The sequence below is a fragment of the Monodelphis domestica genome, chromosome 6 (assembly GCF_027887165.1).
Source record: "Monodelphis domestica isolate mMonDom1 chromosome 6, mMonDom1.pri, whole genome shotgun sequence".
NCBI classification, from domain to species: domain Eukaryota; kingdom Metazoa; phylum Chordata; class Mammalia; order Didelphimorphia; family Didelphidae; genus Monodelphis; species Monodelphis domestica.
This window is the reverse complement of record NC_077232.1, coordinates 65435418-65463337: the sequence shown is the minus strand read 5'-3', so window position 1 is coordinate 65463337 and position 27920 is coordinate 65435418. Positions and strand designations below refer to the sequence as shown.

Here is a 27920-nt window from a genome sequence, read left to right as displayed (position 1 = left end):
GAGGCGCCACAACGAGCGGGCAAGCGTGACGTCACGGACCGGCGCCCAATTGGGGCGGGGAGTGAAGCCCGGAACAGTAGGGAGGATGGAGCTGGGCTCCCGGCATGCGGGTTCTTAGCGGGGGCAACGGGGGCGGTAGGGGGCCCCGGGGGCCCGACGGGCCGGGAGAAGCTGCGCTCGGTGCCTTCATCCTCTTCTTGCTGCTGCTACTACTGCTGCTGTTGTTGCTCCGATCCAGGCGGCAGGCCCGCTTCCCCCCGGGCCCTGCGGGGCTACCGTTCATTGGCAACATCTTCTCCCTGGCCGCCTCCGCGGAGCTGCCACACGTCTACATGGAGCAGCAGAGCCGCGTGCATGGCCAGGTACTGCCACCGCCACCAGGCCTGCCTGAGAGCACATCTCAGCCCTGGAGAATGGAAGATTGCCGGGGCTTGAACTGCACCCCAGCTGACGGCCCCTTTTCAACCCTTGGAGTCCACCTCTGGGGCCGTCGGCTCCTCTTTCTCAGTGTCCGTCCCTGCGCCACCATTTCCTCTCTTCCAGAGGCCTCCCACTGTGGACATAATCCTCCCCCACTGTCCCAGTGTCCAATCCTGTGGACATCACTTCCTCTCTCCTGGTGTCCACTCCTCGAGCCAGCATTTCCTCTTTCCTGGTGTTCAGCCACTGTAGTCATCACCTCCTTTACCAATGCCCACCTGTATCTATCACCTCTCTTCCAGGGTCCATCCCTGCAGCCATCACTTCCTCTCCCTGCAGTCGCCTCTCTTCTCCCAATTTGCCACTCTTACCCCTCCCCCAAATGCCTTAGGTGCCCTCCTTCGTGAGAGGTGCCCTCTAGGCTGGCCCCCCTGGACTTTAGAATGGGTAACCCTCCACTGTATCTGCATTTAGTTAATCGTTAATTTGAACTCTCCTGTCCTTAGAATGTAGAATTTGAGCAGCAAGTGAGTGAACTGAGAACATCTGGGCCAGGGGTTCTTAACCTGGGGCCTCAATCTTCCTTTTAGAGAGAGAGAGAGAGAGAGAGAGAGAGAGAGAGAGAGAGAGAGAGAGAGAGAGAGAGAGAGAGAGAGAGAGAGGAGGGAGGGAGGGAGGGAGAGAACTTTTAATATAATTCATTTCTCTTATAATACTAAGTAGTTATACATTGAAAAATATGTTTCAGAGAAGGAATCTGGGGCAGTTAGGTGACCCAGTGGATAGAATACCAGACCTAGTGCCTGGAAAACCAGAGTTCAAATATAGCCTCAGACACTTATTAGCTATGTGGCCCTAGGGAAGTCACTTAATCCTGCTTGCCTCAGTTTCCTTATCTGTAAAATGAGCTGGAGAAGGAAATGGCAGACCACTCCAGTATCTTTGCAAAGAAAATCCTAAATGGGGTCACACGAGGAGTCGGACATGACTGAAACGAATGAATAGGCTTCACCAGACTGCTAGGGAACAATGACATAAATCCTGAGATAGGCCAAAATGATTTTGCGCATAAGGAACCTGACTCTAGGAGTACACAGTGAATGGTGAATAAGGAGCACAGGCAGGATTTGAACTCTCTGCCCTCTACTCCACTGCCTTTGGTGGGGAGGACTCTGCAGAATGAGCAGTTAAGGCCTGGGAGCACAATCATACCTTTCCTGACAACTGCTTTCTAAAAGGGAGCTGCTGGCCCTTTGCTGCCATTTAAGGAGCCTGGAGCTAGACAAGTGTGTCCAGGCTTGCTAGAAGTCCCTCTTCTATCCTTTATTTAAGTAAGATGACACCTGAAATCTCATTTAATCCATTTTTTAGCTATATACCAGGTGCCCCTTCGTCCATCAGTGCTCGTTTATTATGGGGGCAGGAGACAGAGGCAGGTGACCTGGGCCCATCCCCATTCCCCTCTCTGATTGCTTCCCTGGGTGATGGATGGAAGCATGGCTGGTGGTTATGGCTATTTCTAAGGTCTTGGGTTTAGAATCCTGGGCTGTTTCACAGGGGTCTGAGGAGATTTTGTAGTTGAAGGAGATGGCCATGGTCTGACCTGCCTGCCCTATATGCCCCAGCCTATCCTTCAGGGCTAATGGCTGCTTCAAGGAGGCTGTAGACTTGACTGTTAGTGGTCATGGATCAGAGATTTATTAAATGGGATGCTAAGCTCTGGGGAACAAAAAAAAAAAAGGCAAAAAGCAGTTTCTGCCCTCAGGAAGCTTCCCATGTCAAGCAACTGCCAACAAGTTTAAAAGCACATTTAGAAGCCAAGTGGCTCCTAAATGAAAGAGCTTTTCAATATTTAACAAGGAGAATCATCACTGGCAAGAGAGGTAGCCAGAATGGAACTGTGGAAAGAGTGGTCACTAGAGGGGGAGTCAGGGAGCCTGAGCTGCTCTCTGAGCCAACGTCTTCTATTAAAGGACATTTTAACCACCTGATGGGACTGTTGTGAAGAAAGTAACTTAAATGCTTTATAGGAAGGGCAGCTATTATGAAGGGTAGATGTGAAACTTGTATACAGAGGTGCACTAGTCAATAGGTAACAATAAAAGCTGTTCAGTTGTGTCCATTTGGGATTTTCTTGGCAGAGATTCTAGAGTGGTTTGCCATTTCCTTCTTCAGCTCCTTTTACAGAAGAAACTGAGGGAAAACAGGGTGATGTGACTTGCACAAGGTCACCCAGCTGATAAGTACCTGAGGCTGGATTTGAATCTGATCTTCTGGACACCAAGGCCAGTATTCTGTCCACTATGATGAGGAATGAAATAATGAATAATACAAATAAATAAAAATCTGTGCAAATACAGCACGAGTAAAAAAATGTTCAGCTTTGCCTGGAAATGAGCAATAAGCAGGAATATCAGAATTTCTTTTCCCACAAGCCAGACTAACAACAAATGGGGCACCTTCCACTGACCAAAAGGATCAAAAGTAATAGGAACTGTGCTAGAGCTGGGAGGAATCTCTAACATTTTTTTCTGACACCTCTCCTCTCATTTTACAGAGGAGGGCTTAGTGACTTCTAAGAGGTCACCTGGTCAGAGGTAGCTCCCCATCTCCTGACTCTTCACCCTATGCTCTCTCCTTCAGCCCACTAGCCCAGAGCTGAATGGGGCTGCATCGTTGGGGCAGGTCCTAGAAGAGAGGAAGGTTCTGTGGTCCTGCAAAAACCTCACCTGTTTCCAGCAATGCTTGTTGGCAATTAATGAAGCTTGGAAAGGCACCTCACTTATTTCCAGATAGTCACTTAGACCTCAACAAAGCCTAGGAGAGAATGCTAAGATTTCCCAAGTGATCTTTCCCCAGAAGACCTTTAAATTCTGCCTTTCCCCCCTTTTTCTGTTTCCAAAGATTTTCAGCTTAGATCTCGGAGGTTTGTTCACTGTGGTCCTGAATGGCTATGATATGGTAAAAGAATGTCTCATTCATCAAAGTGAAATTTTTGCTGACAGACCTGCCCTTCCATTGTTCAAGAAGTTGACCAAAATGGGAGGTATGTGTATTTTCAACTATTGGAGGATTTATTAAAAGCTCTTAAGCCTATTTCAGGCATTATTTGGTTTGAGAAAGCACAATCCCAAATGCCATGCATAGCCCAAAATACCCTGCTCCTATGGACTTGGGCAAATGAGATATTTGTAAGCGTCCCACAGAGCCTGTGTAGTTATTTCCTACTTTTCCTCCCTCTCTCCCTCCCTTCCACTGAGCACCCTCCTGAGTTGTAGCTTCCTTAGGTGGAAAACGTAAACAATATTTGTGCAACCTTCTTTCTTTAAGGGGTTATTGTTGGTATTGGATGACATCATTTGGGTCAAGTACTTCATCATCCCAAAGCAACACTTAAACTCTAAGTGGGGATTAGAATTATCATCCATTTTTTTAATCTTAGAATATCCCAACTTATTAAAGGAAAACTGATGATTTAATTCATCTCAACAAACATTTATTAATAGAGGAAGTGACATGTATACAAATAACTTCATACAGACTGGACAGGAAGTAAAGATGATTCAGGAACAGCCACTTCAGAGGATCAAAAGAGACTTCCTGGAGGAGGTGGGACATGAGCTCAGTTTTGAAGAAAGGGAAGGATTTCAATACTAGAGGTGGGGATGTATTTGGTGCACTGGGAACAACATCTGCAAATATGGAAAGATGAGAGAGCTCAGAATGAAAATAGAGAATGATTCTAGGCCTGGTTGAGTTTATGAAAGGGCATGGTACAGGGGCAGCTAGGTGGCACAATGGATAGAGCACCAATCCTGGAGTTAGGCTGGGATTCAATTCTGGTCTCAGAAACTTTCTGGCTATGTGATCATGGACAAGGCATTTAACCCCAACTGCCTAGCCCTTACTGCCATTCTGTCTTAGAGTTAGTACTAAGACAGAAGGTAAGGATTAAAAAAAAATAAAAGAAGAAAAAGAAAAAGCATGGTCTGAATTAAGTTGAGAAATATAGGCTGGAGCCAGACGGGAGAATGCTTATACAGTGAATTTATACTTTATTCATTAGGCAAAAACCATCAGATGTATGAGAACAAGAGGATGGTATAATCAGGTCTAAGGTCTGGGAGGTTCATTTTATAGACAAGGACTTGTCTGAAAGATGCTGGATCAGAGGGAGCAGGTAGGTGGGAGTTGGTGTGTGTTAGACAAGACTGATAGGGGACCTGAGCAGAGGCAAATGAGACGGAGAGATTGAGTAACATAGCAGAGCTTTATTGTGGGTAAGGTAGGAGGAGTGAGGGGAGAGGAAGAGAGAGCAAGGGAAGAGCCCCGCAACCTGTAGATGGCTAGGAGTCTCTACCTGGGTAGAGAAGGGGGTCAATCTTTTATAGGGTGGGGGTCTAGGATGAGGTAACTTGGGTTGACTCTATTGGACAAAGTTGGGGTACTTGGATGAAACTCATTGGATGGCCATAAGGGGAGGGGAACCCCAGTCTCTAGAGGTGGGAAGTTCTCAGGCCTGATGGTCAATGATGTGGGAGGTCATTTGTCTAAGCCTGATAGGGAAGTCTTGGTGTCCTGTCAGGTTTTACTATTGGGGCAGTTTCTGTCCCAGGCTTAGGCAGGTGCTGGGAGTAAGGGGAAGGAGAGGGGGCTTTGGTCCCAGGATCTGTCAGTATGGGCTTAAGCCAATGGTGGCAGTTGGAAGACAAGAGAGAACAGATGATGTCAACCACATGGCAACTGATTAACATGGTGGATGAAAGTCAAAGAGGTGTCTGAAACTTTTAATCTGAAGGACTCTGAGGCTAGTGGGAGAACCTCAGAGCTTGAACAGCCAGAAGAAGGGATAGGTGGGGCAGAGAAATGATGACTTTCATCTTGAGTCTACTGAGCTTCTGGTTGGAAGCAATGTTCCAGCGTCCACCTGGGTCTACAGCTCGTAGGTTCAGAAATGATTTGTGTGGGCTCACATTGGATGGCTAAAGCTGGGTCTGGGTGAGAGAGGGAAAAGGATAAGAGATCATCAGTCTTTCTTTTCAGGTTTGCTCAACTCTACCTATGGCCGGGGCTGGCTAGACCATCGAAGGCTAGCCGTGAACAGCTTTCGTTGCTTTGGCTCTGGTCAGAAATCCTTTGAATCCAAAATTGCTGAAGAAGCCAAATGTTTCATTGATGCTGTGGATACATACCAAGGGAAACCCTTTGATCTTAAACAGTTGATAACCAATGCTGTTTCAAACATCACCAATGTGATTATTTTTGGAGAACGTTTTTCCTACGAAGACACTGAATTTCAGCACATGATTGAGATCTTCAGTGAGAATGTGGAGTTGGCTGCCAGTGCCTCCGTCTTCTTGTATAATTCTTTCCCCTGGATTGGTATCTTCCCCTTTGGGAAACACCAACAACTTTTTAAGAACGCTGCTGTGGTCTATGATTTTCTCTCTAAAATTATTGAAAAGGTATCTGCCAATAGGAAGCCACAGTCACCTCAGCATTTTGTAGATGCATATTTAGATGAGATGGACAAAGGAAGAAATGACCCAGGCTCCACATATTCCAAAGAAAACCTGATTTTCTCTGTGGGAGAACTCATCATCGCCGGAACAGAAACAACCACCAATGTACTACGATGGGCAATTCTTTTTATGGGCCTTTATCCTAACATTCAAGGTGAGAAATCTGTTTGAGGCTTTGGGGCAGCTTTTATGTGGATGATGGGGAGAGCTCAATTACCAAGGAAAGAACTCCCACAAGTTGGGTTTAAATGGCAGAAAAAGAAATTTTCATTTCTTTACATGTCAAAAATTTTAACCTTCATTTTATTTTTAAAACCCTTACCTTCCATCTTAGAATCAATATTGTATATTGGTTCCAGGGGAGAAGAGTGGTAAGGGTTAGGCAATGGGTGTTAAGTGACTTGCCCAAGGTCACACAACTAGGAAGTGTAACTGAGACCAGATTTGAACCCAGGGCCTACTGTCTCTGGGTCTGGCTCCACACTGAGCTACCCAGCTACCCCTTTAACCTTCATTAAAAAAATTTTTTTGGTCCAATTCTTTCCTTCTCTCCCCAATCTGGCCCCTCCCTGAGACATCGAACAATCTGATATAGATTTTCCATGTGCAATAATGTAAAACCTTTTTTTCCAATGTAGTCATTTTGTGAAAAAATGCAGAAAGAAAGTTAAATATAGTATGTTTTGGTCTGTATTCAGACTCCATCAGTTCTTTCTCTAGAAGCAGATGGCATTTTTCAACCAGAGTCTTTGGGGGTTATCTTAGATCACTATATTGCTAAGAATAGCTGTCATTCACAATTGTTCCTGATATAACACTGCAGTTTCCGTGTACAATGTTCCGGTTCTGCTCAGTTCACTCTGTATCGGTTCATGTTGATCTCTCTGGAGCACCACAGAAGCTAAGCAGTACATTTTAATTGTGCATATTATCAGCAGAACTCTTCTGATCCAAAATCTCTATTTAACAGATAGGGGGGAAGGCAAGAAGGAATCTGTGGGCAGAGGGCAGCAGTCTGAAATTAAGCAGCCCTTACTAATGAGAATATTCTCAATGTTGTCCTGTGGCATCTTTAATTTCAGGTTACAAAGAGTTTCATGATGGAGGTCAAAGTAATGGAAAACTTTATGATTTTCATCAGTGCCTAATAACTTGAACCCTTTCCTCTAACAGCGCAAGTTCACAAAGAGATTGATTTAATTGTGGGTCCCAACAGGACACCTTCTTTGGAGGACAAGCCTCAAATGCCATATACAGAGGCAGTTCTGCATGAAGTTTTGAGGTTCTGTAACGTCGTCCCACTTGGGATTTTCCATGCAACGTCTCAAGATACAGTCGTGCGGGGTTATTCCATTCCTCGAGGCACCACAGTAATTACCAATCTTTATTCTGTGCACTTTGACAAAAAGTACTGGAAAGACCCAGAAGTGTTTTATCCGGAGCGATTTCTGGACAGTCAGGGGCAGTTTGTTAAGAAAGAAGCACTGGTTCCTTTCTCACTAGGTAAGATCTGTCTGGGGTTGGGGGAGGTTGCTGGAATCCTTAGCTGGTCTGGAGCAAGAAGCTTCAATGCTAACATTCATCAAAAAGACTCGCCCTGTTGCTTTGCCTGAGAAGGTCTTTGTGAATGGCCGAGAAGCCAGCTACGCTAATGTCAAATTTGATCATTTTGTAAGCTGGTCTTTGGAACAAACACTGTGTCTGAGGCCAGGCCTTCCAACTTGCTAGGGTCTGCCCAGAGCGTTTACTCCCCTTGCTCAGGCTTTAAAACTTCCACACCTGAAGGAGGCCATGAAGGCAGATCTGATCTGATCATGAACTATTCCAGGACTGGAAGGTAGTGTTACCCTTCAGTATGAGAAAATGCCTTCGCTTAACTGTTTAAAACCTGCCTCTATTAAAAAAAATAACCCTGGCTTCTTATTAAAATCTTTATTTGGTTACTTTTTTGAAAAAAGAAAAAGAAAAACAAAACTATACTTTAATTTTTTTTTATTTTTTAAAACCTTTACCTTCTGGCTTAGAATCAATACTGCATATTGGTTCCAACACAGAAGAGCCTTAAGGTCTGGATAGTAGGGTTAAATGACTTGCCCAGGGTCATACAGCTAGGAAATGTCTGAGGCCAAATTTGAACCCTGGAGCTCCTGACACCAGACCTGGCACTTTGTCTACTGTGGTATCTAGCTGCCCCAGTAATAGGATTCTTAGCACATCCATTATCATCATCATCACCACTGCTAATGTTTATAGAGTGCTTTCAGTTTGCAAAGCACTCAACAAACATTACCTCATTGATTATTACAACAACCCTGGGGCATAGGCACCAAAATTATCATCACCCTTTTACAGTTGAGGAATGAGGTTAAAATGACTTGCTGGAGGACACCCAGCTAGTAAGTTCCTGAGGCAGGATTTGAAATCAGATCTTTCTGGCTCCAGATTTAGCACCCTGTCCATGGTGCTAAAAGGCTAAAAAGCTGAAAGGCCAGGGAGAACATCAGTCAATCAACTTTTGTTAAGTATCACTCTGTTAAGTAGCACAGGGGATACAGAAAAGAGCAAAAGACAGCCCGGCCCTTCCAAACTAATGGAGAACACAACATGCAAACACACAGAGCACAAGCTATATACAGGATAAATCGGCAATAACAAGGGAAGGCAGGCACTGGAACGAAAAGAGAGTGGGAACCACTTACTGTAAAAAGTAGAAATTTAGTTGAGATTTTTAAAAGAAGCCCGAGAATTTAATAGGAAGAGATTATGAGGAAGAACCAAAGACAATGCCAAGAGATGGAGTGTCTGGTCATGAAACAGCCAGGAGGCCATTGTCACTGGGTGGAAGAATGTAGGGGAGAAAGAGGTAAGAATGCAGGGAAAGAAGGAGGAGACTAGGTTATGAAGGGCCTTGAATGATAAACGGCATTTTGTATTTGGGCCAAGAGATAATAGGGAGTCCCTGGAGTTTATTGAGTGGGGTGGGGAGTGACATAGCCAGACGTGGACTTTAGGAAAATAGTTTGGGTGGCTAAATGGATGGGCTGGAGTGGGGAGGGTTTGAGGCAGACAGACTCCCAGCAGGCTAGTTCAAAAGCCTGAGTGCAGGGTGATGAGGCCCTGGACCAGGAAGGGGCAATGTCAAAGGAGAGATACTGCAAAGGTGAAATTGGTAGGTCTTGGCAACAGCTTGGATGTTGGGGATGAGAGACAAGATGGTGTTGCCCTCTACAGAAATAAGGAGGATAGGAGGGAGGGAAGGAGAGAGTGGAGGAAAACCTGTTCAGTTTTAGATATATTTTGAGTTTAAGGGGGCTACTGACCATCCAGGTCAAGAAGTCTGAAAGGCACTTGGAGATGTAAGATTGGAAGTCAGCAGAGGGACTGGGGCAGGGTGGGGAGATTTAAGAATTAACATTGAGATGGTAATTAAATCCATGGGAGTTGGTGAGATCACCAAATGTAGTACAGAAGAAGAGACGAGGGCCCAGGACAGAACCCTCAAAGGACATTGATGGCTAGAGGGAGATTAGATGAGGCTGGGGGCAGCTAGGTGGCTTGGTGGGTAGAGAGCCAGGCATGGAGAGAGAAGTCCTGTGTTCAAATTTTACCTCAGACACTTCTAACTGAATGACTGGTGAAGTCACTTAACTCCAATTGCCTAGACCTTATTGCTCTTCTGCCTTGGAACTGATACTTCATATCCATTCTGAGAGGTGGTAAGAGTTTTAATAATAATAATAAAGATTAGGCTGGAAGAGAATTAGATTTAAGATTGTTTGGAGAAGGATTCAGCAAAGGAAATGGAGGAATAGTCAGATGGCTCTAAGGAGAACCAGGAGAGTGTAGGTATTCTGAAAAATAGGATAAAAGAAACTATCAAAGATAAGAGGGTGAGCAACAATGTGAAAGGTCAAGGATTGAGAAAAGATTACCATTTAACAATTAGGGAAACTGAGTCTCAGAGACAGCAAGACTTACTTAGTCAGGGTCACACAGTAAAGAAGCAGCAGAATCCAACTCCGAATCCCACATTCTCTTCACCATGTTGCCTGACCTAGCTTCATTGCTAGAAAACAACTGAGCAAACAAGGAGCCTTGTGATCTGTTTAAAGAGACTGGCCATTTGGTCTGTGACATGGAAATCGATTTTATCCTTTATCTTTAGAACAAACTCATAGCTCAGCGGGGATGCCCTGTTATAGAGCAGCTCTGGAGTATGCTGCTACCCAGTAACAAAGAAAACATCTCACCCAGGGCTTTCTCTTGCTGCCTGCCTGCTCTGGGCAAGCTGGACTTGAGAATATCTGCAATGCTAGTCCTCAATCAGCACCTCTAAGGTCCCTGAGAAACAAGGTTGTGGCCCTGGACACAGTATCTGTGCCAAAGAACCCTCTTCCTTCAATAGCTGGGCTTGGCCCGTAGTAGGTGCTCAGTAAATGTTCACTGAATGATGGATTGGGACCACTGAATTCTTTGTCCTAGCACCTCCAGTTAAATGATGAATAATAAATGTTAAGGTGTGTGGTAGAGAGAAGGCATTGATTGATTGATTGATCTTGAAAAAAGATTGATTTTGTTTTTCTCCTTCTCCTTAGGAAGAAGACATTGTCTTGGAGAACAGCTGGCCAGGATGGAAATGTTTTTGTTTTTCACATCATTGCTTCAGCGATTCCACTTGCATTTTCCACCCGACTTAGTTCCAAACCTCAAGCCCAAATTAGGCATGACACTGCAGCCACTGCCGTACCTCATCTGTGCAGAAAAACGGTAGTGGTCACATCTGGCCAAAAACCAGATAGTATGAAGACTGGGATATTCAAACTCTGAAAGGTTCTGCCAGAATTTATTATTTTTTTTTTTAGATTTTTGGAAATTTTTATTTAATTTTTCCATGGTTACAAGATTCATGTTCTTTCCCTTCCCTCCCCTTAGCCCCCTCACGTAGCTGACACACAATTCCACTGGGTTTTACATGGGTCATTGATCAAGTCCTATTTCCATATTATTGATATTTGCACTGGGGTGATCATTTAGAGTCTACATCCCCAATTTCTTTATCTGAAAATTGCTTATTCATGTCCCTTGCCCATTTATTAGTTGGGGAATGGCTTGATTTTTTGGTAACAATTGACTTAGTTCCTTATAAATTTGAGTAGTTAGACCTTTGTCAGAGGCTTTTGTTTAAAGATTTTTTCCCAATTTGTTTCTTCCCTTCTAATTTTGGTTGCATTGGTTTTGTTTGTACAAAACCTTTTTAATTTAATGTAATCAAAATTATTTATTTTACATTTTGTAATTTTTTTCTATCTCTTGCTTGGTCTTAAAAAACTTTTCCTTTCCCAAAGATCTGACAGGTATACTATTCTATGTTCATCTAATTTACTTATAGTTCCCTTCTTTATATTCAAGCCATTCTGAGTTTACCTTGGTGTAGGGTGTGAGATGTTGATCTAAACCTAATATCTCCTATACTGTTTTCCAATTTTCCCAGGAGTTTTTGTCAAATAGTGGATTTTTGTCCCAAAAGCTGGGATCTTTGGATTTATCATAAACTGTCTTGCTGAGGTCACTTACCCCAATTCTATTCCACTGATTGTCCCTCCCATCTCTTAGCCAGTACCATATTGTTTTGATGACCATTGCTTTATAGTATAGTTTAAGATATGGCATTACTAGGCCATCTTCCTTCACATTTTTTGTCATTTCCCTTGATATTCTTCCAAATGAACTTTGTTGTTTTTTTTCTAATTCAGCAAAAAAGTTTCTTGGTACTTTAATGGGTATGGCACTAAACAAGTAAATTAGTTTGAGTAGGATTGTCATTTTTATTATGTTAGCTCATCCTACCCATGACCATTTAATTTAATGAGTCAGAATTTAAACAAAGGTCATATTGTCATAACTTTATTTGAAACAAACTATTTCCAGAAGTCTAAATTGATCAAATCTGGCCTTGGATAGTTCCTCGCTGTGTGACCCTGGGCAACTCCCTTAACCCCCATTGCCTAGCCCTTACTGTTCTTCTGCCTTAGAACCAATACACAGTATTGCTTCTAAGACAGAAGGCAATGGTTTAAAAAAGCCTAAATTGAAAAATACAACTGTAAATGATTTGTACATAGGTTTCTAAATATATAGTTGTACCCCCAAACCTATCTTTTGAACTCTGACCCCTTTTCATCAAGATTCCTGATCTACTTATAAATGTAAATGCAGGAGGAATATAAATCCAGAGAGAGGACTTCTAGACAATTTCCTGCCTCCTCCTTGGGGGCAGAGTTACAGCAAGAATAAATATGGAGAACAAAGTTCTAAGGGTGGTGTTGGTAGGCACCAAATGCTGGCCCTTCTCCTTGGCTTCAAGGTCAGGCCCTTGTCAAAGTAAGGTTGTTCCTTGCCTCCAAACTGGAAGAATTGAGTTAATGTTAACTAATGACGCTAAGGTTCATGAAATAAATAAAAGCTTAGGATTCCCTTGTTCGTACAGATACCTCTCTGCCTAGTCTTCTCTTTTAATGGTTGTTAGTAAGCATAAACAGTAATAGATTATAGTAATCATAAGAATGCTGTCTCCTTGGGAGAAAAACTAATCAGTACTATTGGTTATTTGGCATCCTGTAAAATGCCAGTTGACTTTAAAACTAGCTGTTTTCATGGCTGTGGGCAAAGTTCAAGTGGTCCCAGTAAAGAGGATGAGAAGGGGAACATCCTCCCCATAACAGAAGGCAAGGAAAAAGTCCATCAGCTGTAATGGCCAGAGAGGAGGCCTGTTTGGGGGAACCAATGGGTGTCCTCCTAAGCAGGACATGGATCATAGGTCTAGTGTTGGAAGGCATCTCAAAGGTCAGTTGTTCAACCCTTTGTTTTACAAATGAGACAAACCTGGGCCCTCTGACTACAAACCAGTGTCCTTGACACACTGGCAAATGGAAGGATGGCAAAGGCTTACAAAATCTGAGGAGCAGTTTCCTGTCTTTCATGAAAGGGAAGATGCTTCTCCGCTTTGGTTATTGAAAGAGATCATTTTGATCCTTCTTCCCCTCCATTAATGGGTTTGCCTCAAAAACAGAATCTGGGCATAGAAGAATGCCTTGAATCTTATAGCCCAAGGGGAGAAGCACAATGGTGGTCCACTCAAGTTGCTAGGTCTTCCCTGTCTTCAGTCCATCTCAGCAAAGCCCTTATCCTAGCTCTTCTCCACTTCCTTTCAGTGGTTCAGACCCAAAGTAGGACTTAAAAATCCATAGATCACAAGAGGGAATGGTTGTTGGGTGGGGGTGGGGGGTAGAGGACATGCTTAAGGTGAAGACTTTTACTCGGTTGCTGAGCCCCAAATTTCAGAATGTAGAAATGTTTGACAATAAGCAGAATGAGTTTCATTCACACAGCTCGGTCCTGGAGCTAAAGTCTTAGCTGTTGTTCAGGTCAACCATCCCCACTTAAAGCCTCTCTTTTGAGTGGCTGTGGTTGGGACATCAGCTGCCATAATTAACAACCATGGAGGCTACAGTACCTCCCAATCTGATGATCACCAGCTCAAGCCAATGGGAACTCTCCGTATTTACATATGGAAATACAACTTTGATTTCCCTTTGGAAGTTAATATTCTTTCATATGTAAATTTTTAGATCCAAGTTTACATTTCCAACTCCAAAAACATATTTTTCTAAAAATTCATTGTCTTCTTGTCTTCCTGATTGGTCACTGTCTTTTCAGATCCAAACTGACCACAATATGCCCAGTGCTTGGGGAAAACATGCAGGCCCAATCCTCTGTTTTTAATGGCGTGGCCTCAGTTTCTGTTGATAATTTTGTTCCCTTTTGTTTGGCAGCTTTTGAGTAGAGATGGTAGTCATTGAACATAAACTTAGTGTGAACCAAAGGGGGGTTCCAGCGTTAAGAACGTTCGCAGGTTTAGATTACATGAATGAGAAGTCTGTCTCTACTGTCCAAAAGGAGGAAGGTCTTCCCTTTGTGCCGAGATCAGGTCCTTGAGGAGCTCAGTTTGGGCCAGCCTGCAGTGGCCCAGAAGCCAAGAAGAGATCAGGCTGAAAAGAGACAGATTGTAATGCCCAGTTAGGAAGAGCACCCTGGCCCTGAGGGCCTTCTGCAAACAGATGGGGGCAGTCTTGGCATGTGGGAGTCATTCACAGAAGTGGTTCTTCATCTATGCATGGGGCTAGATGACTTCTGATGCAAAGACGGTTCCCAACTATGGAAATAAGCCTTCAATTTATATGTGCTTGTTATTATACATATATAAACACACAAAATGTGTATATTATGAATATGTCCATATATATATATATATATATATATAACACATCTATCTTGAATAAACCAATTACATTGGGAAATCTCTATTCCTGGGCAAAGTATGGCCTCAAAAGCACAGAAATCTGCTCTCTAGTGAGGGCCATTTCTTTTAATTACCCTGAGAGACCAAGTTCAATTTAGGCTCAGGAGAACTGAAAGGAGAAACAAGGCTCAAAAAGCCATTTGCCCTGGCATGGCTAAGATCATCTCCGTTTGGGGATCCATTCTTGTTTAGGCAGATGACAAGTGACCTGGTCTACAAGCACAGCGAGTTTGGACTAGACCAACTCAAAGGTCTAAGTCAGCTTCTAGAATTCTGGTTCTGTAGTTCATTCATTAATGCCCCTGTAGTCGTTGTAGACTTCCCAGGAGGAACAGAGCCAAGACGCTCTGGGAAAGGTACCCCAGAGGAGCTCACCATGGACTGCCCCCCCCACACACACAGCAGAAAATAAAGGGACACTTGGGAACAACGGGTAGCTTTAAAATATTTAATATAGGCCAGTTCCTTATGAATATGGAAGTAACAAATCAGACAAAAATACTTTGCAGAGTTTCTCTGGGCTAGTTACCTGTTTGTAAGCCATAATCAAGGAACAAAAAGTTGGAAAGCTCTAATGTTGAAAAATCAACAGCCAATTGTCAAATTAATCCATTATTTTAAAATAAATCCCAATAACTGAATATTCTAAAAGAATAAAAAAGAATAACACGCTTCTATTGAGAAGCTAAATGAAAGCTGTACATCAAATTCCCCCTGCCTCCCCTTCAAAATCCTAACCAAAAAGGCCCCTCTTGGAGGGTGCTTGGTTTGTCCCTGGCAGACAGATGTGCTGTGCAGAACTGGGAGCAATGGTCTTCCACCAAGGCTGGCTTCTGGAGAAAAAGAAAAACTTGGCACTCAAAGGTACAACTAGTTAACTAGGGGTGAACGTCTAAAAGGCACAGCGCTACCGATGGTGGAAACACTAAACTTTATAAATGTGATTGCTGTGATGGCAGCAGAAGGAGCCTTGTGTGTTAACACCCCACAAAAGTGTCCTCGGGGCAGGTAGGTGGCTCAGTGGATAGAGAGCCAGACCTGGGAGGTCCTGGGTGCCAATGTGGCCTCACACAGTTCCTACCTGTATGACCCTAGGCAAGTATTTACCACAATTACCTTAGGCCTTATACACTCTTCTGCCTTGGAACCCATGCTCAGGATCAATTCTAAGACAGAAGGCAAGGGTGTATTTTTTAATGTTTTCTACAAACCACATTCCAGCCTGATGGTCATGGGTCCTTTTGGGGTGACAGTTTGGGCAGTTTGGGGCTACAGCTCCAAGTCCCATTACCCTTGCAAACCAAACACCTACTTAAACTTCAGAGAGAAACAAAGAGCTCCCCCAGCACAGCGCGACGGCTTGGGTCTAGAGTGAGCTTGATCATGAATGACTCCACTGGCACCTGTCAGCATGGGCTTTCAACACTTTGCCCACACACTGACAATTAGCTTTGGGTGCTCTCCCCATGCAAAATCACACGTTTGCAACCAGAAAGGTTCAAAAGTGCAGTAGAAAAGCTGCATGTACACGTGTTCTGCAACCATCTTCATCACTGCTATCCAAGACGTTTCAAGGAATAAGATGGTGGGAAAATTTATTTTAGGTAGCAAGACCAACACAGAGTCTGGCCAGATGGCTATGGTGATCTGGAAACTAAACCAACGACTGGGCAATAGGGATAAATACATAGTAGTCATTTTAAGCTTATTCTTTTCAGGATACTGCCCAGAATGCACCTGGAGGCAGAAGGAAACAGATCAAAAGATGGTAGGGATGGATATGTGGGTCACTTAAGTATTCTGCCACTCACAGAATGCACTTAAGAATACACAACTGTAAGGGAGCTGGGTGGCTCAGTGAATAGAGTGCCAGGCCTGGAAACAGGACTTCTGGGTTCAAGTCTGGCCACAGACACTTCATAGCTGTGTGAACCTGAAGAAATCACTTAACTCCAATTGCCTAACCCTGACCCATAAGGTTTAAAAAAAACAAACAAAAACACATACTTAAGTGTACTGCAACATACAGAAAACATTCAAGAATTCTGCCAAGGGCACTCATGAAGAGAATTCTAATCCTGAGGATGATATCTCCAAGTCTTTATTTGCACACAAATAATATTTTTCCTTTGGCTTTTCATGACTTTTTGTAGGAATGGTTTGCATTTTATTCTGCAGTAAGGATTAGAGGGAATTTCAACTCAATAAAAAGAATGAGTTTCCCTTTTTTGGCTTTGATCTGTCTCAAAATTTATAAATGTGAAAGGAATTCAACATTAATGAGGTTACAGCTCGGGCTCAACAGTGGGATGTGATGTGAGTTTGATGGGTTTAGTGGAATATGCTTTAAAAATATTTATCCTGAGTAAGAGTGAAAAAATGTAGCATTGCTGAGTTTTTAAAAAATCTCTTTAAAGATTAAATATTCTACCACAGAGCATCAAGGCTTAAATTTAAAACAGATAAAATGTGATGTTCAATGCAAACCTGAACCACTTCAGTAAAACTGCAACATGTAGCAGATGATGCATGTCAAAGCCATCAGAAATCAATGCACCTCAGTTCATCTGAATCATTAAAAACAACAACAGAATATAACGTGGCCATCAATGCTTCCAGATGGAAAAACTGAGGTGGGAGGGTGGCACTGAGCACACCCTGGAGGCCCTCCAACTGGCTGTTCTGCAAATACCAACTTCAGTGTTAGACTGAGACAGCAGTATGTAAGAACAGAAGAGTGAACCCCAGACTCGCACAAACCAAACATCCAGTCTCCTTCACAAGTGCAAAGTTCTTTCTCAACTTGCAGGGGCTGTACAGAAAGGAAGAGCTCTGGATTTGGCGAGGTGGTCTTGGAACCACAAGATCTGTCCCCAAAGTGGGGCTTCCAGAGACTCTGCAGTCATGGGACCTGCTGATGAAGGAGGACTGGAGCCAGCTTTCTGTTCCATGTGGTGAAGTACGTGGGAATGGGGATGAGTCTAGGGCAGTGAGGATCCTATCACAGTATGAAAGCTTTCCCACCTCCCAAGAGATGAGTCAGTCTAAAGCCAGCACGGTGAAGAAAGGGAGGCCAGGGTGCCGAGTCCTCTTCAAGCCCAGCTCCTCACCCGTTCCCTGGATAACAATGGAGCCTTCCTTCCTCTCGGGGAGTGGAGGTGATGGCAATGACGAACGAATGTGAAGATGGTAGCATTTCTTCCTCATCTGCTTCCTCCTGAACTTAGAGGTCTTTGGTGGGAGATGGAAGTGGACCATGGCCCTCCCCACCCAGCTTGCTGTCTCCAGCAGAGTCCTGGCTTCCTCTTTCAACTAGTCTCTTCCATAGCTGATGATTTTCATTTAGATGCTGTGTTAGCTGGCAAAACTTCCGGTGCTTGACCTTTTTTTTTCGTTGTAGTTCTGTGAAAATCAAAATACAACTTTAATGACAAAGATTCGTGTAGGACCAACTTACAAATGAACACAAGAACTTGGCCACCTATAAGGAATTTTCTGAAAGCTACAAGGGTGATGGGTGATGCTCTACATGCCCTGGGATGGGAAGGGGGAGGGGCGAATGGAGGCAGCTTACTTGGCCTGGCACTAGAAGGAGAAGCAGCAGACGCTGTAGCAGCAGTGGCATGAGCATTGTCCTCTTCCAAAGGTAATTCTTCACCAAATTCCTCACCTGCAGCATCATCACACTCTTCCTCAATCCACAGGCCAGGAAGTAAGCCTGCTGCATTGTAGGAATTACACAGGGGCCCCACTATGTGAGAGATAAAAGATTCCTGTAGCTTGGCAAGCTGTGGACAGTGGCGATCCATGAAGGGACTGACTGGCAGCCCAAGACTGGCCTCTTCATCTCCCTGAATGGTTTAAGAAACAAACAGAAGATGAATTTTTACACATCTGCTTTCAAAGCATGCTCCTAAGCTCCCTCCCTCATTCTAAATCCCAGGCTCCAATATGGAACAATTTAAATGTCTCATCTGAAAACTGGCCTTGTACTGATCAATCAGCACTGCCTTTCAAAAGGTTCATGTGGAAGTTGGTTATCATCAGAGTTATGATTTCCATTTAATGATGTTGATGAAACTTGAGTAACGAGGTCTAGTTGTGTATTGTTTGTCAGCTGTTTCATTCTCTGTTCTCAAGACCAACCTAATATTTTATTCTCTTTAAAAACCATGCCAGAATAGTCAGGAGAACCTGGGCTCAAATCTATCCTCATATACTTTCTGGCTGTATGACCCTGGGCAAGTCACTTAACCCCAAATGCCTAACCCTTGTCATTCTTCTGCCTTGGAACGAATACTAGGATCAATTCTAAGACAATATAAGGCTTTTTTAAAAGACCGCACTAGTTTGCATCTTGAAAAGTTTGCTGCAGCTGTGATTCTAAGCACTTAATCACATTCGGGTCTTTAGAAAGCATCTGGAGAAATTGAGGGGATTAGGACAGCAAGTGGTTAACTGTGAGAACTGAGTGAACCACACTGACTCCAACTTGTGACCCAATTCTGCTAGCTTAGTTCCCTTTCTATTCAGTTAGAGAGGGGCCTCACTCAAATTCTGTCTTGTGAAAAATTTTTACTCAGTTACGGGAATTGGGAGGAAATTTCACTGCACTGCTTGAACCTAGCCTTGCAAGTCTGGGAAACTGGATCATCTGCGACTGTTTTTTTAGGGACCCCCTTAGAGTCCCAAGTAATGTTCACCAGAAATACAGGCAGACCCTAAGACTAAAGGAAGGACTTTTCTCATAATGTACATCTCAAGCAATTTAAATGTCTCATCTGAAAACTGGCCTTGTACTGATCAATCAGCTGTTATTGCTTCCATGTTCCTTTGATAGTTTACAGATAATTGCAGAAGAATAGGGTGCCTCTTTTCCTGAGTTTGGGAAATTGTACCTGTTCACTCTCTCCTTCCCAACTGGCAAAGTCCCTAATCTTTCATCCAATTAAAAAAGAGATTATTTAACTTTTTATTTAGTCATTTATTTAATATTGTATTCTTTCCTTTTAATTAATTGAACTTATTTGATTGTTTTTAATGTATAAAAGTCTGTCTCCTCCTGTATTGAGGGTATTGCCCTAAGCTGAGGAAGGGGCTTGGACCTGATTTGCTGTGCAATTGCCATTAAAATTGATATGCTCAGAAAATCAAACCTTTGTTTCCTCAGTCATTTCATCTTTTGCTCATTATAGCATCACATACATAAGCAGATGTATGTATCTTTTCCTCTGAGTTGGTCCCTCGGTTTTCAGCAGTTGTTCCCTGTTTTATGTTCATTCAACAGTGATATGACACCCAAAAAAGAGACTGCTTTTTCTTTGAGAATCAGCAGTATTGCCAATATCCCTCTCCCTCCAAAGCGCTAAAAGGTCGAGTAAGTGGGTCATGAGGGAAAGAAATGAACTCTCTCCCCTCTCAAGCCCACCCATTCATTCTCAGAGGCTGACAGCTAATAGCAATATGTATATTTTGTCCTAACCTACATAGAAGGTTTTAGGCCGTGGTGATTGCAGCAGTGTAGAGCAGTCTGGACAGAGCTCTTCTGAAGGGCAATTTGAGATGCTGCCCATTTGGGGGGATGTCCCACCCCATTTCAAGGAAGTACTTGTGGAGTGCAGGAGGTTTATATCTCAAAACTTAAGACTTTAGTATTTATATTTTCTTCAAAAGGCAACACTTTCCAAAAAAAAAGAAAAAGAACAATAATTTGTAAGTCCTTAAAGAAATAGTTTGATGAACCTGCTTTGCTCCATGCTTGGGGAATTTGAGGCTGACTAGACTGTTCTGTTGCCCTCCCTCTAGATGGGGAATCTGGATAAGTGGAAAGAAGTTACAGAAAGACAGTTTCAGCTCTGCATAAAGAAGAACTTTCAAATAATTGTTATCTCATGGTCTGCTCCCCAAGGCAATGAGTGCCTATCCCTGGAGGTCTTCTAGCAGAAACTAAATGGACATAGGATAGCATGAGACATATAGGAAATGGACAGGACTCCTATTTGTAATCAATGGAAGAAAGGCTCTGGCATTAAGGAGGATCAGAAAAGGCTTCTTAGAGAAAGGAGGATTTTGGCTGGGAATTGAAGGAAGCCAGAAGATGGCAAGAATTCCATGCATGAAGGGCAGCTGGTGAAAATGCTTAGAGCTGAGAGATGAAGGGTCTTATTCATGTAACAGCATGGAGACTGATGTCATTGATCATTGTCATTTGAGTATGATTACACGCTGATCACAGAGTGTATCCTGCAAAGCCCCATGTTCTGCTCTCCGCTCTAGCCCTCAGTTAGCCCACAGCAGTAAACTAGAATGGGGAATATTGGGATTCAAGTCAGGGGGCCTGGAATTCAACTCTAGTTTTGCCATTGCCTAGCTAGGTTAGTTTTGTCTCAGTTTTCCCATCTGGAAAAGGGGGGAGAATAAACTAAAAGATCTCTAATAAACTATAAAATCTTGCCCAGCAGTATTTTGGAACACATACTCTGACACCCCCCTCCCCAGACTTGTCTTCAGCCCTCTCCTGGCCTGGGCTATCCTAGGGCACTTCGACAGTTTATACAGCTTGTGTGAGGTGGCAACCACTATTCTTTCTAGGAAGCTGGAATCCCCCACCCCCCACCCTGGCACAGTCATTTGACCTCCTAGTGCTGCACAAGGATCCCATGCGCTTTGCCAGCAGTTACGCCTATAGGCCTTCCAGACCAAAGTCGGAGATCCCTTTGATAGACTGTTTCCCCCAGTAAGAGTGAGATCACCCTGAAAGTAGAAACAGTCTCACTTTTTCTCTCTGTATCCCTATCTCATCACAAAGAGAACACATGCTTTAAAAATGCTTTCTCACTCATTCATTCCTGTAACCTCAACTTGCCTCAGCACTGGACAGAACCAAGGTCAAACTATTCTGCAGGAATAGAAACTGCTTCTATTCTCACTCTTCTGGTAAAAGCCAAATGGGCTCAGAAAGGGGGGTGGAAAACGGAAGGCTTCCCTTTCCTTTCTCAGGCCTTGATCTGCTGAGCCCAAACATCCAATATGGCAGCCATTCCTGAAGAAGAGCTTACTTGTGATAGCTACTGCTCCATGGACCACTCTCCACTCTGGACTTACCTGGTCATAAAACTCACTGACAATCCCTTCCGTCCACCGCACGTGCAGGTCTTGGGCTTTTGCTGGGCCATTGATATCAGCCAATTTAATGCACACCTGACAAACTAAGAGCCGGTCATCCTCACTATTCCATTGGATGCCAGGACTGTTCACATCATTGGCCTATTGAAAGAAAAAGGAGTACTCTTTAAGTTTCACACATCTTTGTTTCCCAATAAGCCTTATTGTGATTCTTGTCCAAATGTGCATGTGTGTATGTTTGAGAGAGACAGAGACAGAGAGAGAAATTTTGTTATGTTCTTAAGAACCAGCTATGCCAAGACCTCCAAGGTTCCATCAACAGTTCTTCTAAGGGGATAGGTTTTTTGTCCCTCAAGAAAGCAAACTTCCCCAAGTATCTGTCAAGCTAAAGGGTTCAATAAACCATTTTCAGCAATAAATATTAGAGATATAATAGGACCTGAATCTATGATTTTACTAGTAGATGGAATTTCCAGATGAAGAAATACCGTCTACAAATGCAGAACAGTACCTTCTTGGCAACTGAAAGCCATGAAAGTTGACTGAAAAGTGAAGTGATTTGCCCAAAACCTCAGGGCTGGAATACATTGGGAAAAGGATTTGAGCCCAGCTGGCCCAGAGGCCACAAGGTCATAATTCCTCTCACTTGTGAGCATAACTAATGATGACAATTATAGGCAGTGTTGCATAGCAGAGTTAGTCTTGGAAGCCAGAAGTCCTACATTCCAGGCCTCCCTGTGATAACCTATTGGGTCAGGCTGGGTGATCTGAATAAATATAAAACCCTTCCCTTCTCACTGCTCCAGGGCCTGGACCCAGGATTCCCCTATTACAGCAAACTCCCTTATGAGGATCTCCCAGTACCAACACAGGTCTAGCTGTTCTCTGGAACTCAGAGTCTTGGAGAAGAGTTGCCTAGAGCCCTGAGAAGTGATCTGTCCAAGGTCATCGCCAGAATGTCAGAAGCTGTTGCCTGGGAAATTCTGGGCTGACTTGCCCAGTTATGTTGAGGCCGGGGAAATAAGAAGTCTGAACTTCATGATCACCATCCTTCCTGTCACAACTGAAATTCTCTATTTCTAAGTTTTTGTATAATATATGATAATTAAGATGACTAAAACATTAGATATAAAAGAATAATAGCAAAATAGCCACTAGCCCTTGCATGAAGAGAATGAAATAGCTACAACAAAAATAAGAGTACTGATGCTAACAATGCCACAGCTAAATATTTGGGAAAACTAGCTACCTTGGCTTTGTGCAATGATGAGGCAGGATAGGAAAATGGAGAGAACATCTGATTGGGGAGTCTAAGGATTTGGAATTTTTTCTCACCTAAACCCTGGGTCAACTATAGGACTGTGGACAAGTCATTTCATTTCTAAAGGTCTCTGATTTTTCAACTATAAAAGGAAGACACTGGACTTTAGCTCATACATTTCAGTTCAAAATCTTTTCCACCAGCTAATATTAATAATAATTTATTTTTCTCTTTCTTAACAAAAATATAGATATCTTTTGTTTGTTTTTTAACTTTTAAAAATTTATTCTTTATTTTATTTTTTTATTCATTTCCAAATAATTCTATCACTCTTCTCTACCCAGAGAACCACACTTAGGAACAAAAATTTTAAAAGGAAAAAAGCAGTCCAATAGAATTAGCCAACATATTGAGCACATATAAGCTACTACATGACCATAGCCTGGACCCACTTTTGCTACGGAAAGAAAGCCATGCCTTTTTTTCATTAGGACCCTGGAGCCAAGCTTGGTCTTCAACATCACATCGTTTTCAGGTTGTGTTGCCATTAGTGTTCTCACCAGTCATTATTATAAAACAACAATTGAGAAAGAAGCTTTTGTGGGGTGCCAGTCTTGTGTTCCTCCATCCAGGAGCCAGGAAGAAGCAAGTTTCAGCTTACTGGTGCCAGAAAAGTTTTCCCTAAGCTGCTCACCAAGGCAAAACAGAATCTTCCTGCTGTCAAAATCTCAAGAAGGTAAGCTGTTAGTTCTGATGAGAATGACAGAAGTAGAATTTGGAAATGTCAGGAAGAAACTCAGAGGCCTCAGTAAAGTCAGAGATACTTCCTGCCAGGAAAATCTCTGTAATACAACAGAACCTTTAATGTATTCAGAGACATATTCAGAGAGTATTTCATTCTTTATTCTAAACTAGGATGAGCATTCACCCAAACTTTTAATATAATTATATAGCAAGACACTAAAAAAATTATATTGAATATTTACACTATGCCAAGCCCTGCACACAGAAAGAGAGGCAAACAAAGGCCATCCTGATCCTGGAGGTAATAGGGGGCCACTGAAATGATATGATCAGAACTGCATGTTGCAAAAGTGTCTTTGGCAGATGAGTGGCAGATGGAGTGGAGAGGGGAAAAATCTGAGGAAGAGAGAGCAACTAAAAGGCTGTTGATGTAGCAGTCCTGGCAAGTCACAGGAGGAGAGTCTGACCAAAAGTGAGAGGTGCATGAGCAGAAAGTGACTTTTCTGAAAGATAATGAGAAGGTAGACATGACAAAATCTGTCAATTAATTGGAAATGTAGGATGAATGAGAAGAGTCAAAGATAACACTTGGGTTGTGAGCCTTGATAAGTGGAAGTATGGTGGCACCCTTGGCAGTGATAGAGAAATTGGGAAAGGGAGAGGTTTGGGAAGGAAAGATAATGGATTATGTCTTTGGACTTGTCAAACCTGAGTGCCTATGGAGCACTGGGTTTGAACTATACAAAAGACAACTGATAAATGACCAGTTCTGGAGATGAAAAAGGGCTGGATAAATAGATCAGGGAATTGTCTGCATAAAGGTGGTGATGGACCCCATGGAAACTGATGACAGTCACCAAGGAAGAATAGAGCCCAAGACAGAGCACTAGGAACATATGGTTAGTGGTCAAGACCTAGATGAAGATCCAGCAATGGGTACTGAGGAGTCCTGACAGGTAGAAGAAGGGCCAGGAAAATACAATATCATAGAAATCCAGAGAAGAGAGAATATCCAGAATAAAAGGGTGATCACCAGTGATAAAGGTTGAAGAAAGATCAAAGAGGATGATAATCCTGAGACTAGTTTTGGCAATTGAGGATCAATGATAATTTGGAAGAGGACATATTAAGTTGAACAATATAGTTAAAAGCAATATTAGAGAGGGTTTAAAAGAGAGCAAGACCCAAAAAGATCAAAGATGGGGGAAAGGACCTATTTGCACAGAAATATCTATAGGAGCTCTTTTTGTGGTGTCAAAAAATTATAAATTTAGGGGATATCCATCAACTGAGGAATGGCTGAACAACTGGGGAATATGATTAAAATGGAATACTACTGGGCCATAAGAAATGTGAAGATGATGACCATAAAAACTTATAAAGTGAGACAGAGTGAAATGAGCAGAACCAAAAAAAATGGCGTACACAGAAACTGCAATAATATACAATGATCAACTGTGAATAACATGATTATTGTCAGCAATGAAAAGATCCAAGACAATTCCAAGAGATTTCTAGAAAAAAGCTATCAACCACCATATAAAGAACTAATGAAGTCAGAAATGCAGATTGAAGCATACCATTTTCACTTTATCTCCTTTATAAGTTTTTTCTCATGTAAGTGATATATGCCTTCTTTCACAATATGACAAACATGGAAATATGTACTGTATGACAATACACATATAACTTATATCATATGATCTGTTGTCTTGGGGAGGGAGGAGTGAAAGAAGGGAGGACAGAGAAGGGAGGACAGAGAGAATATGGATCACAAAGTGCCAGAAAAATAGTTAAAATCATATCAATATGTTTAAAATTTTTTTAAACAAAACTAATAATAAAATAGCGTGAGACAAGACACTTAATGGAGACAGTTTTCTCAAGGAATTTTGCCAGAAAAGAGAGAAGAAATAGAGGACAATTGCTAGAGAGGATGGTCAAATCAAGTATGGACTCTACACTTGGAGAGATGTGAGTATGTATGTAAATAGAGAGGAAGGAGTCAGTACATAGGGAGAGAATGTGCGGATAGCAGGGTCAATGAGCTAGAGAAGATGAGTAAGGAGATGATCAGAGATTCATGTGAAAGAATTGGCTCTGGTAAGCAGAAAGATCATCTCTTCATCTGAGACAATAGAGAAGAGAGTTGAGGAAGATGTCTTTGTGATAAGGAGAGGAAGAGGAGAAGCTCTCAGTGAAAGAACTCAATATTTTCACTTCATTGTCAATGTCTTCAGCTGACAGAGTGGGGAGACTTGAGATATATGGTTTGGAACAGCCAGTATGGAGAGTAGGAGGTAATCTGATTAGGGAAAAGTTGGTTGAGGCAGCTAGGTGGTGCTGGGCCTGGAGTCAGGAAAACATGAGTTGAAATCCAGCCTCAGACATTTACTAGCTGTGTGACCATAAGCAAGTCATTTAACTTTTATCTGCCCCAATTCACTGGAGAAGGAAATGGCAAACTACTGGAGCATCTTTGCCAAGAAAACCCCAGGAATGGGGACAGTTGGGTGGCTCAGTGGTTTGAGAGCCAGGCCCAGAGATAGGAGGTCCTGGATTAAATCTGGCCTCAGACACTTCCTAGCTGTGTGACCCTGGGCAAGTCACTTAACTTGCCCCATTGCCTAGCCTTTACCACTCTTCTGCCCTGGAACCAATACACAGTATTGATTCTAAGATGGAAGGTTAGGGTTTAAAAAAAAAAGAAAGAAAGAAAACCATGGCCAGTACTGGTGTGCCACAGTCCACAAGGTCACATAGAGTCAGACATGACTGAATAATTGAACAAATGAACAGAAGAATAAGTGCTTTGCTAGAATGATGATTATTTAACAAATTTGTAGGGAACCCAGTCAGCAGAGTTTAATAATTTCCTCCACCTCTCTTGAGCAACGTGTATATAGCAGCAGCAAAAGAAGTAGATAGTTGGGAGACTTGGCAAGATATGATCAGTAATAACATCACTGAGTCTTAAAAAACCTTCCCATAAAAGATTTCTAATTTTTTGCATTAAATAGCATACAGACACTAATATATTTCTGGTGAAGCTTTGAAGTGGCCCAAATACTATAAAAAGTACTTAGTAATTATGCTTTTAAAAAAGCAACTAAACTTTCCATACACTTTGTGATATCCTATTGGTAGGAGGGATCCCCAAATAGGACAGAGACAGAAAGAAGGGTCCCATCTCAACCACAAGATTCAAAGTAGCACCTTCCATGTTGGCAAAAAAAACCCTGGAAAAATGTAAATGTTCATTGATTGGGAAATGGCTAAACAAATATCTAAATATAATAGACTTTTAGTGGACCATTAGCAACAATATTGAGAATTTCAGAAAAGCACAGAAAAACTTACATGAACTGATGTAACATGAAATAAGCACAGTCATAAAAAAAATAATATAAAACCAAATACTGAGAATTGGAAAGATCTAAACACTGTGAATTGGAAGGATCACACTAAGCCTCTAGAACCAAGTTTAAAAAATCCACTACAGAGACGAGGATAGGCTATTGGAATGAAATACCTTATGTACTTTGAGATACAATATATGTGTTGGTTTTGCTGAACTACTTTTCAAAGCTTTGTTCTAAGAGATGGGTCACTTGGTAATGGAGGGATATATTCAGAAATTAGTGTACAGTAAAAACAAATGACAGACAGATGCATAGCTAGATGAACAAACAACTAAGATGCAGAAAGGGGACTCCCTTTTCAATCCAACTTACTAAAAAGAAACAAAACGTTAAAATATTTCTGTCTCTAAGTTTAAGTAGCAACTCATATGACAAACCTTAGTATTAAAATCAGCAAGGAAATCAAAATGCTTTTTAAGATCTGTAGCCAGAATGGCTTCAATCACTAAATAACGAAAGTGCTTGAATTCTGGTTGATTAAGGTTACTAAGAAAGTTGAAGTCAGGGCGAGAAAGAAACAGGTTCCAAGCAGCAGCAGCATGATGATTTTCCAGGACGGACCGATCATTGTACAACACAGCCTAAAAAGGAACAAGAAAACACGTAAGCCGGCATTTGAAGATATGATATTTTAATAAAACATTTAAGAGGGTTTAAGACCAAGAGAAGGGAAATGCCAAAATGCTACCATTATTTGGAATCAAATCATCTTACTTCTACAAAAGAACTGTGAGGTCTCTCAGTTTAACTCCACCTTTCAGTTAATTATGGAACTCCTCACCTGTGATCTGCTATAGAATACCACCTGCAAGAAGCCCACCTGATCATTTCTCTCAAGTGCATCAAGGATTAATGTCTAGATACATAAAGAGATTACTCTCGTGAAGATTTTGTAGAAATGGAACCATGAGATTAGAGTTCACATATGACTGTGTTTTCTCTTTTAATTGAAAATTTTTATTTAATTTAGAATTTTTTCCATGATTCTTTCCCTCCCCTCCTCCCACCCCACTCCCATAGCCCACAAGCAATTCCCCTGGGTTTTACATGTGTCATTGATCAAATCC

The 27920-nt window shown here is 42.3% G+C and overlaps 2 protein-coding genes across 4 annotated transcripts in view; one reads left to right on the top strand and one right to left on the bottom strand.

Annotated features, from left to right (window-relative positions):
- Nucleotides 1–37: 37 nt before the first annotated feature.
- LOC100029137 (vitamin D 25-hydroxylase) lies at nt 38–12428 on the top strand. Of its 3 annotated transcripts, none has more exons than XM_056802162.1 (5): nt 38–362; nt 3325–3466; nt 5464–6096; nt 7116–7312; nt 10538–12428. In XM_056802162.1, the coding sequence occupies exons 1-5, from the start codon at nt 105–107 to the stop codon at nt 10637–10639; spliced, it is 1332 nt and encodes a 443-aa protein (XP_056658140.1). In that variant the 5' UTR covers nt 38–104; the 3' UTR covers nt 10640–12428. The 3 variants fall into 3 exon arrangements, with proteins under 3 accessions (XP_056658140.1, XP_007497100.2, XP_056658141.1); XM_007497038.3 differs by having other exon boundaries at nt 39–362; nt 7116–7445; XM_056802163.1 differs by lacking the exon at nt 3325–3466 and having other exon boundaries at nt 232–362; nt 7116–7445.
- Nucleotides 12429–14735: 2307 nt separating this feature from the next.
- Nucleotides 14736–27920, bottom strand: part of PDE3B (phosphodiesterase 3B) — a 184828-nt gene continuing 171643 nt past the window's right edge. Inside the window, exons 13-16 of the mRNA XM_003341455.4 lie at nt 27231–27434; nt 21406–21567; nt 17876–18152; nt 14736–17703 (exon numbers count right to left, since the gene is read on the bottom strand). Of these exons, the coding sequence (XP_003341503.2) occupies nt 17525–17703; nt 17876–18152; nt 21406–21567; nt 27231–27434 (822 nt within the window). The 3' untranslated portion in view covers nt 14736–17524. The remainder of the gene's footprint in view (nt 17704–17875; nt 18153–21405; nt 21568–27230; nt 27435–27920) is intronic.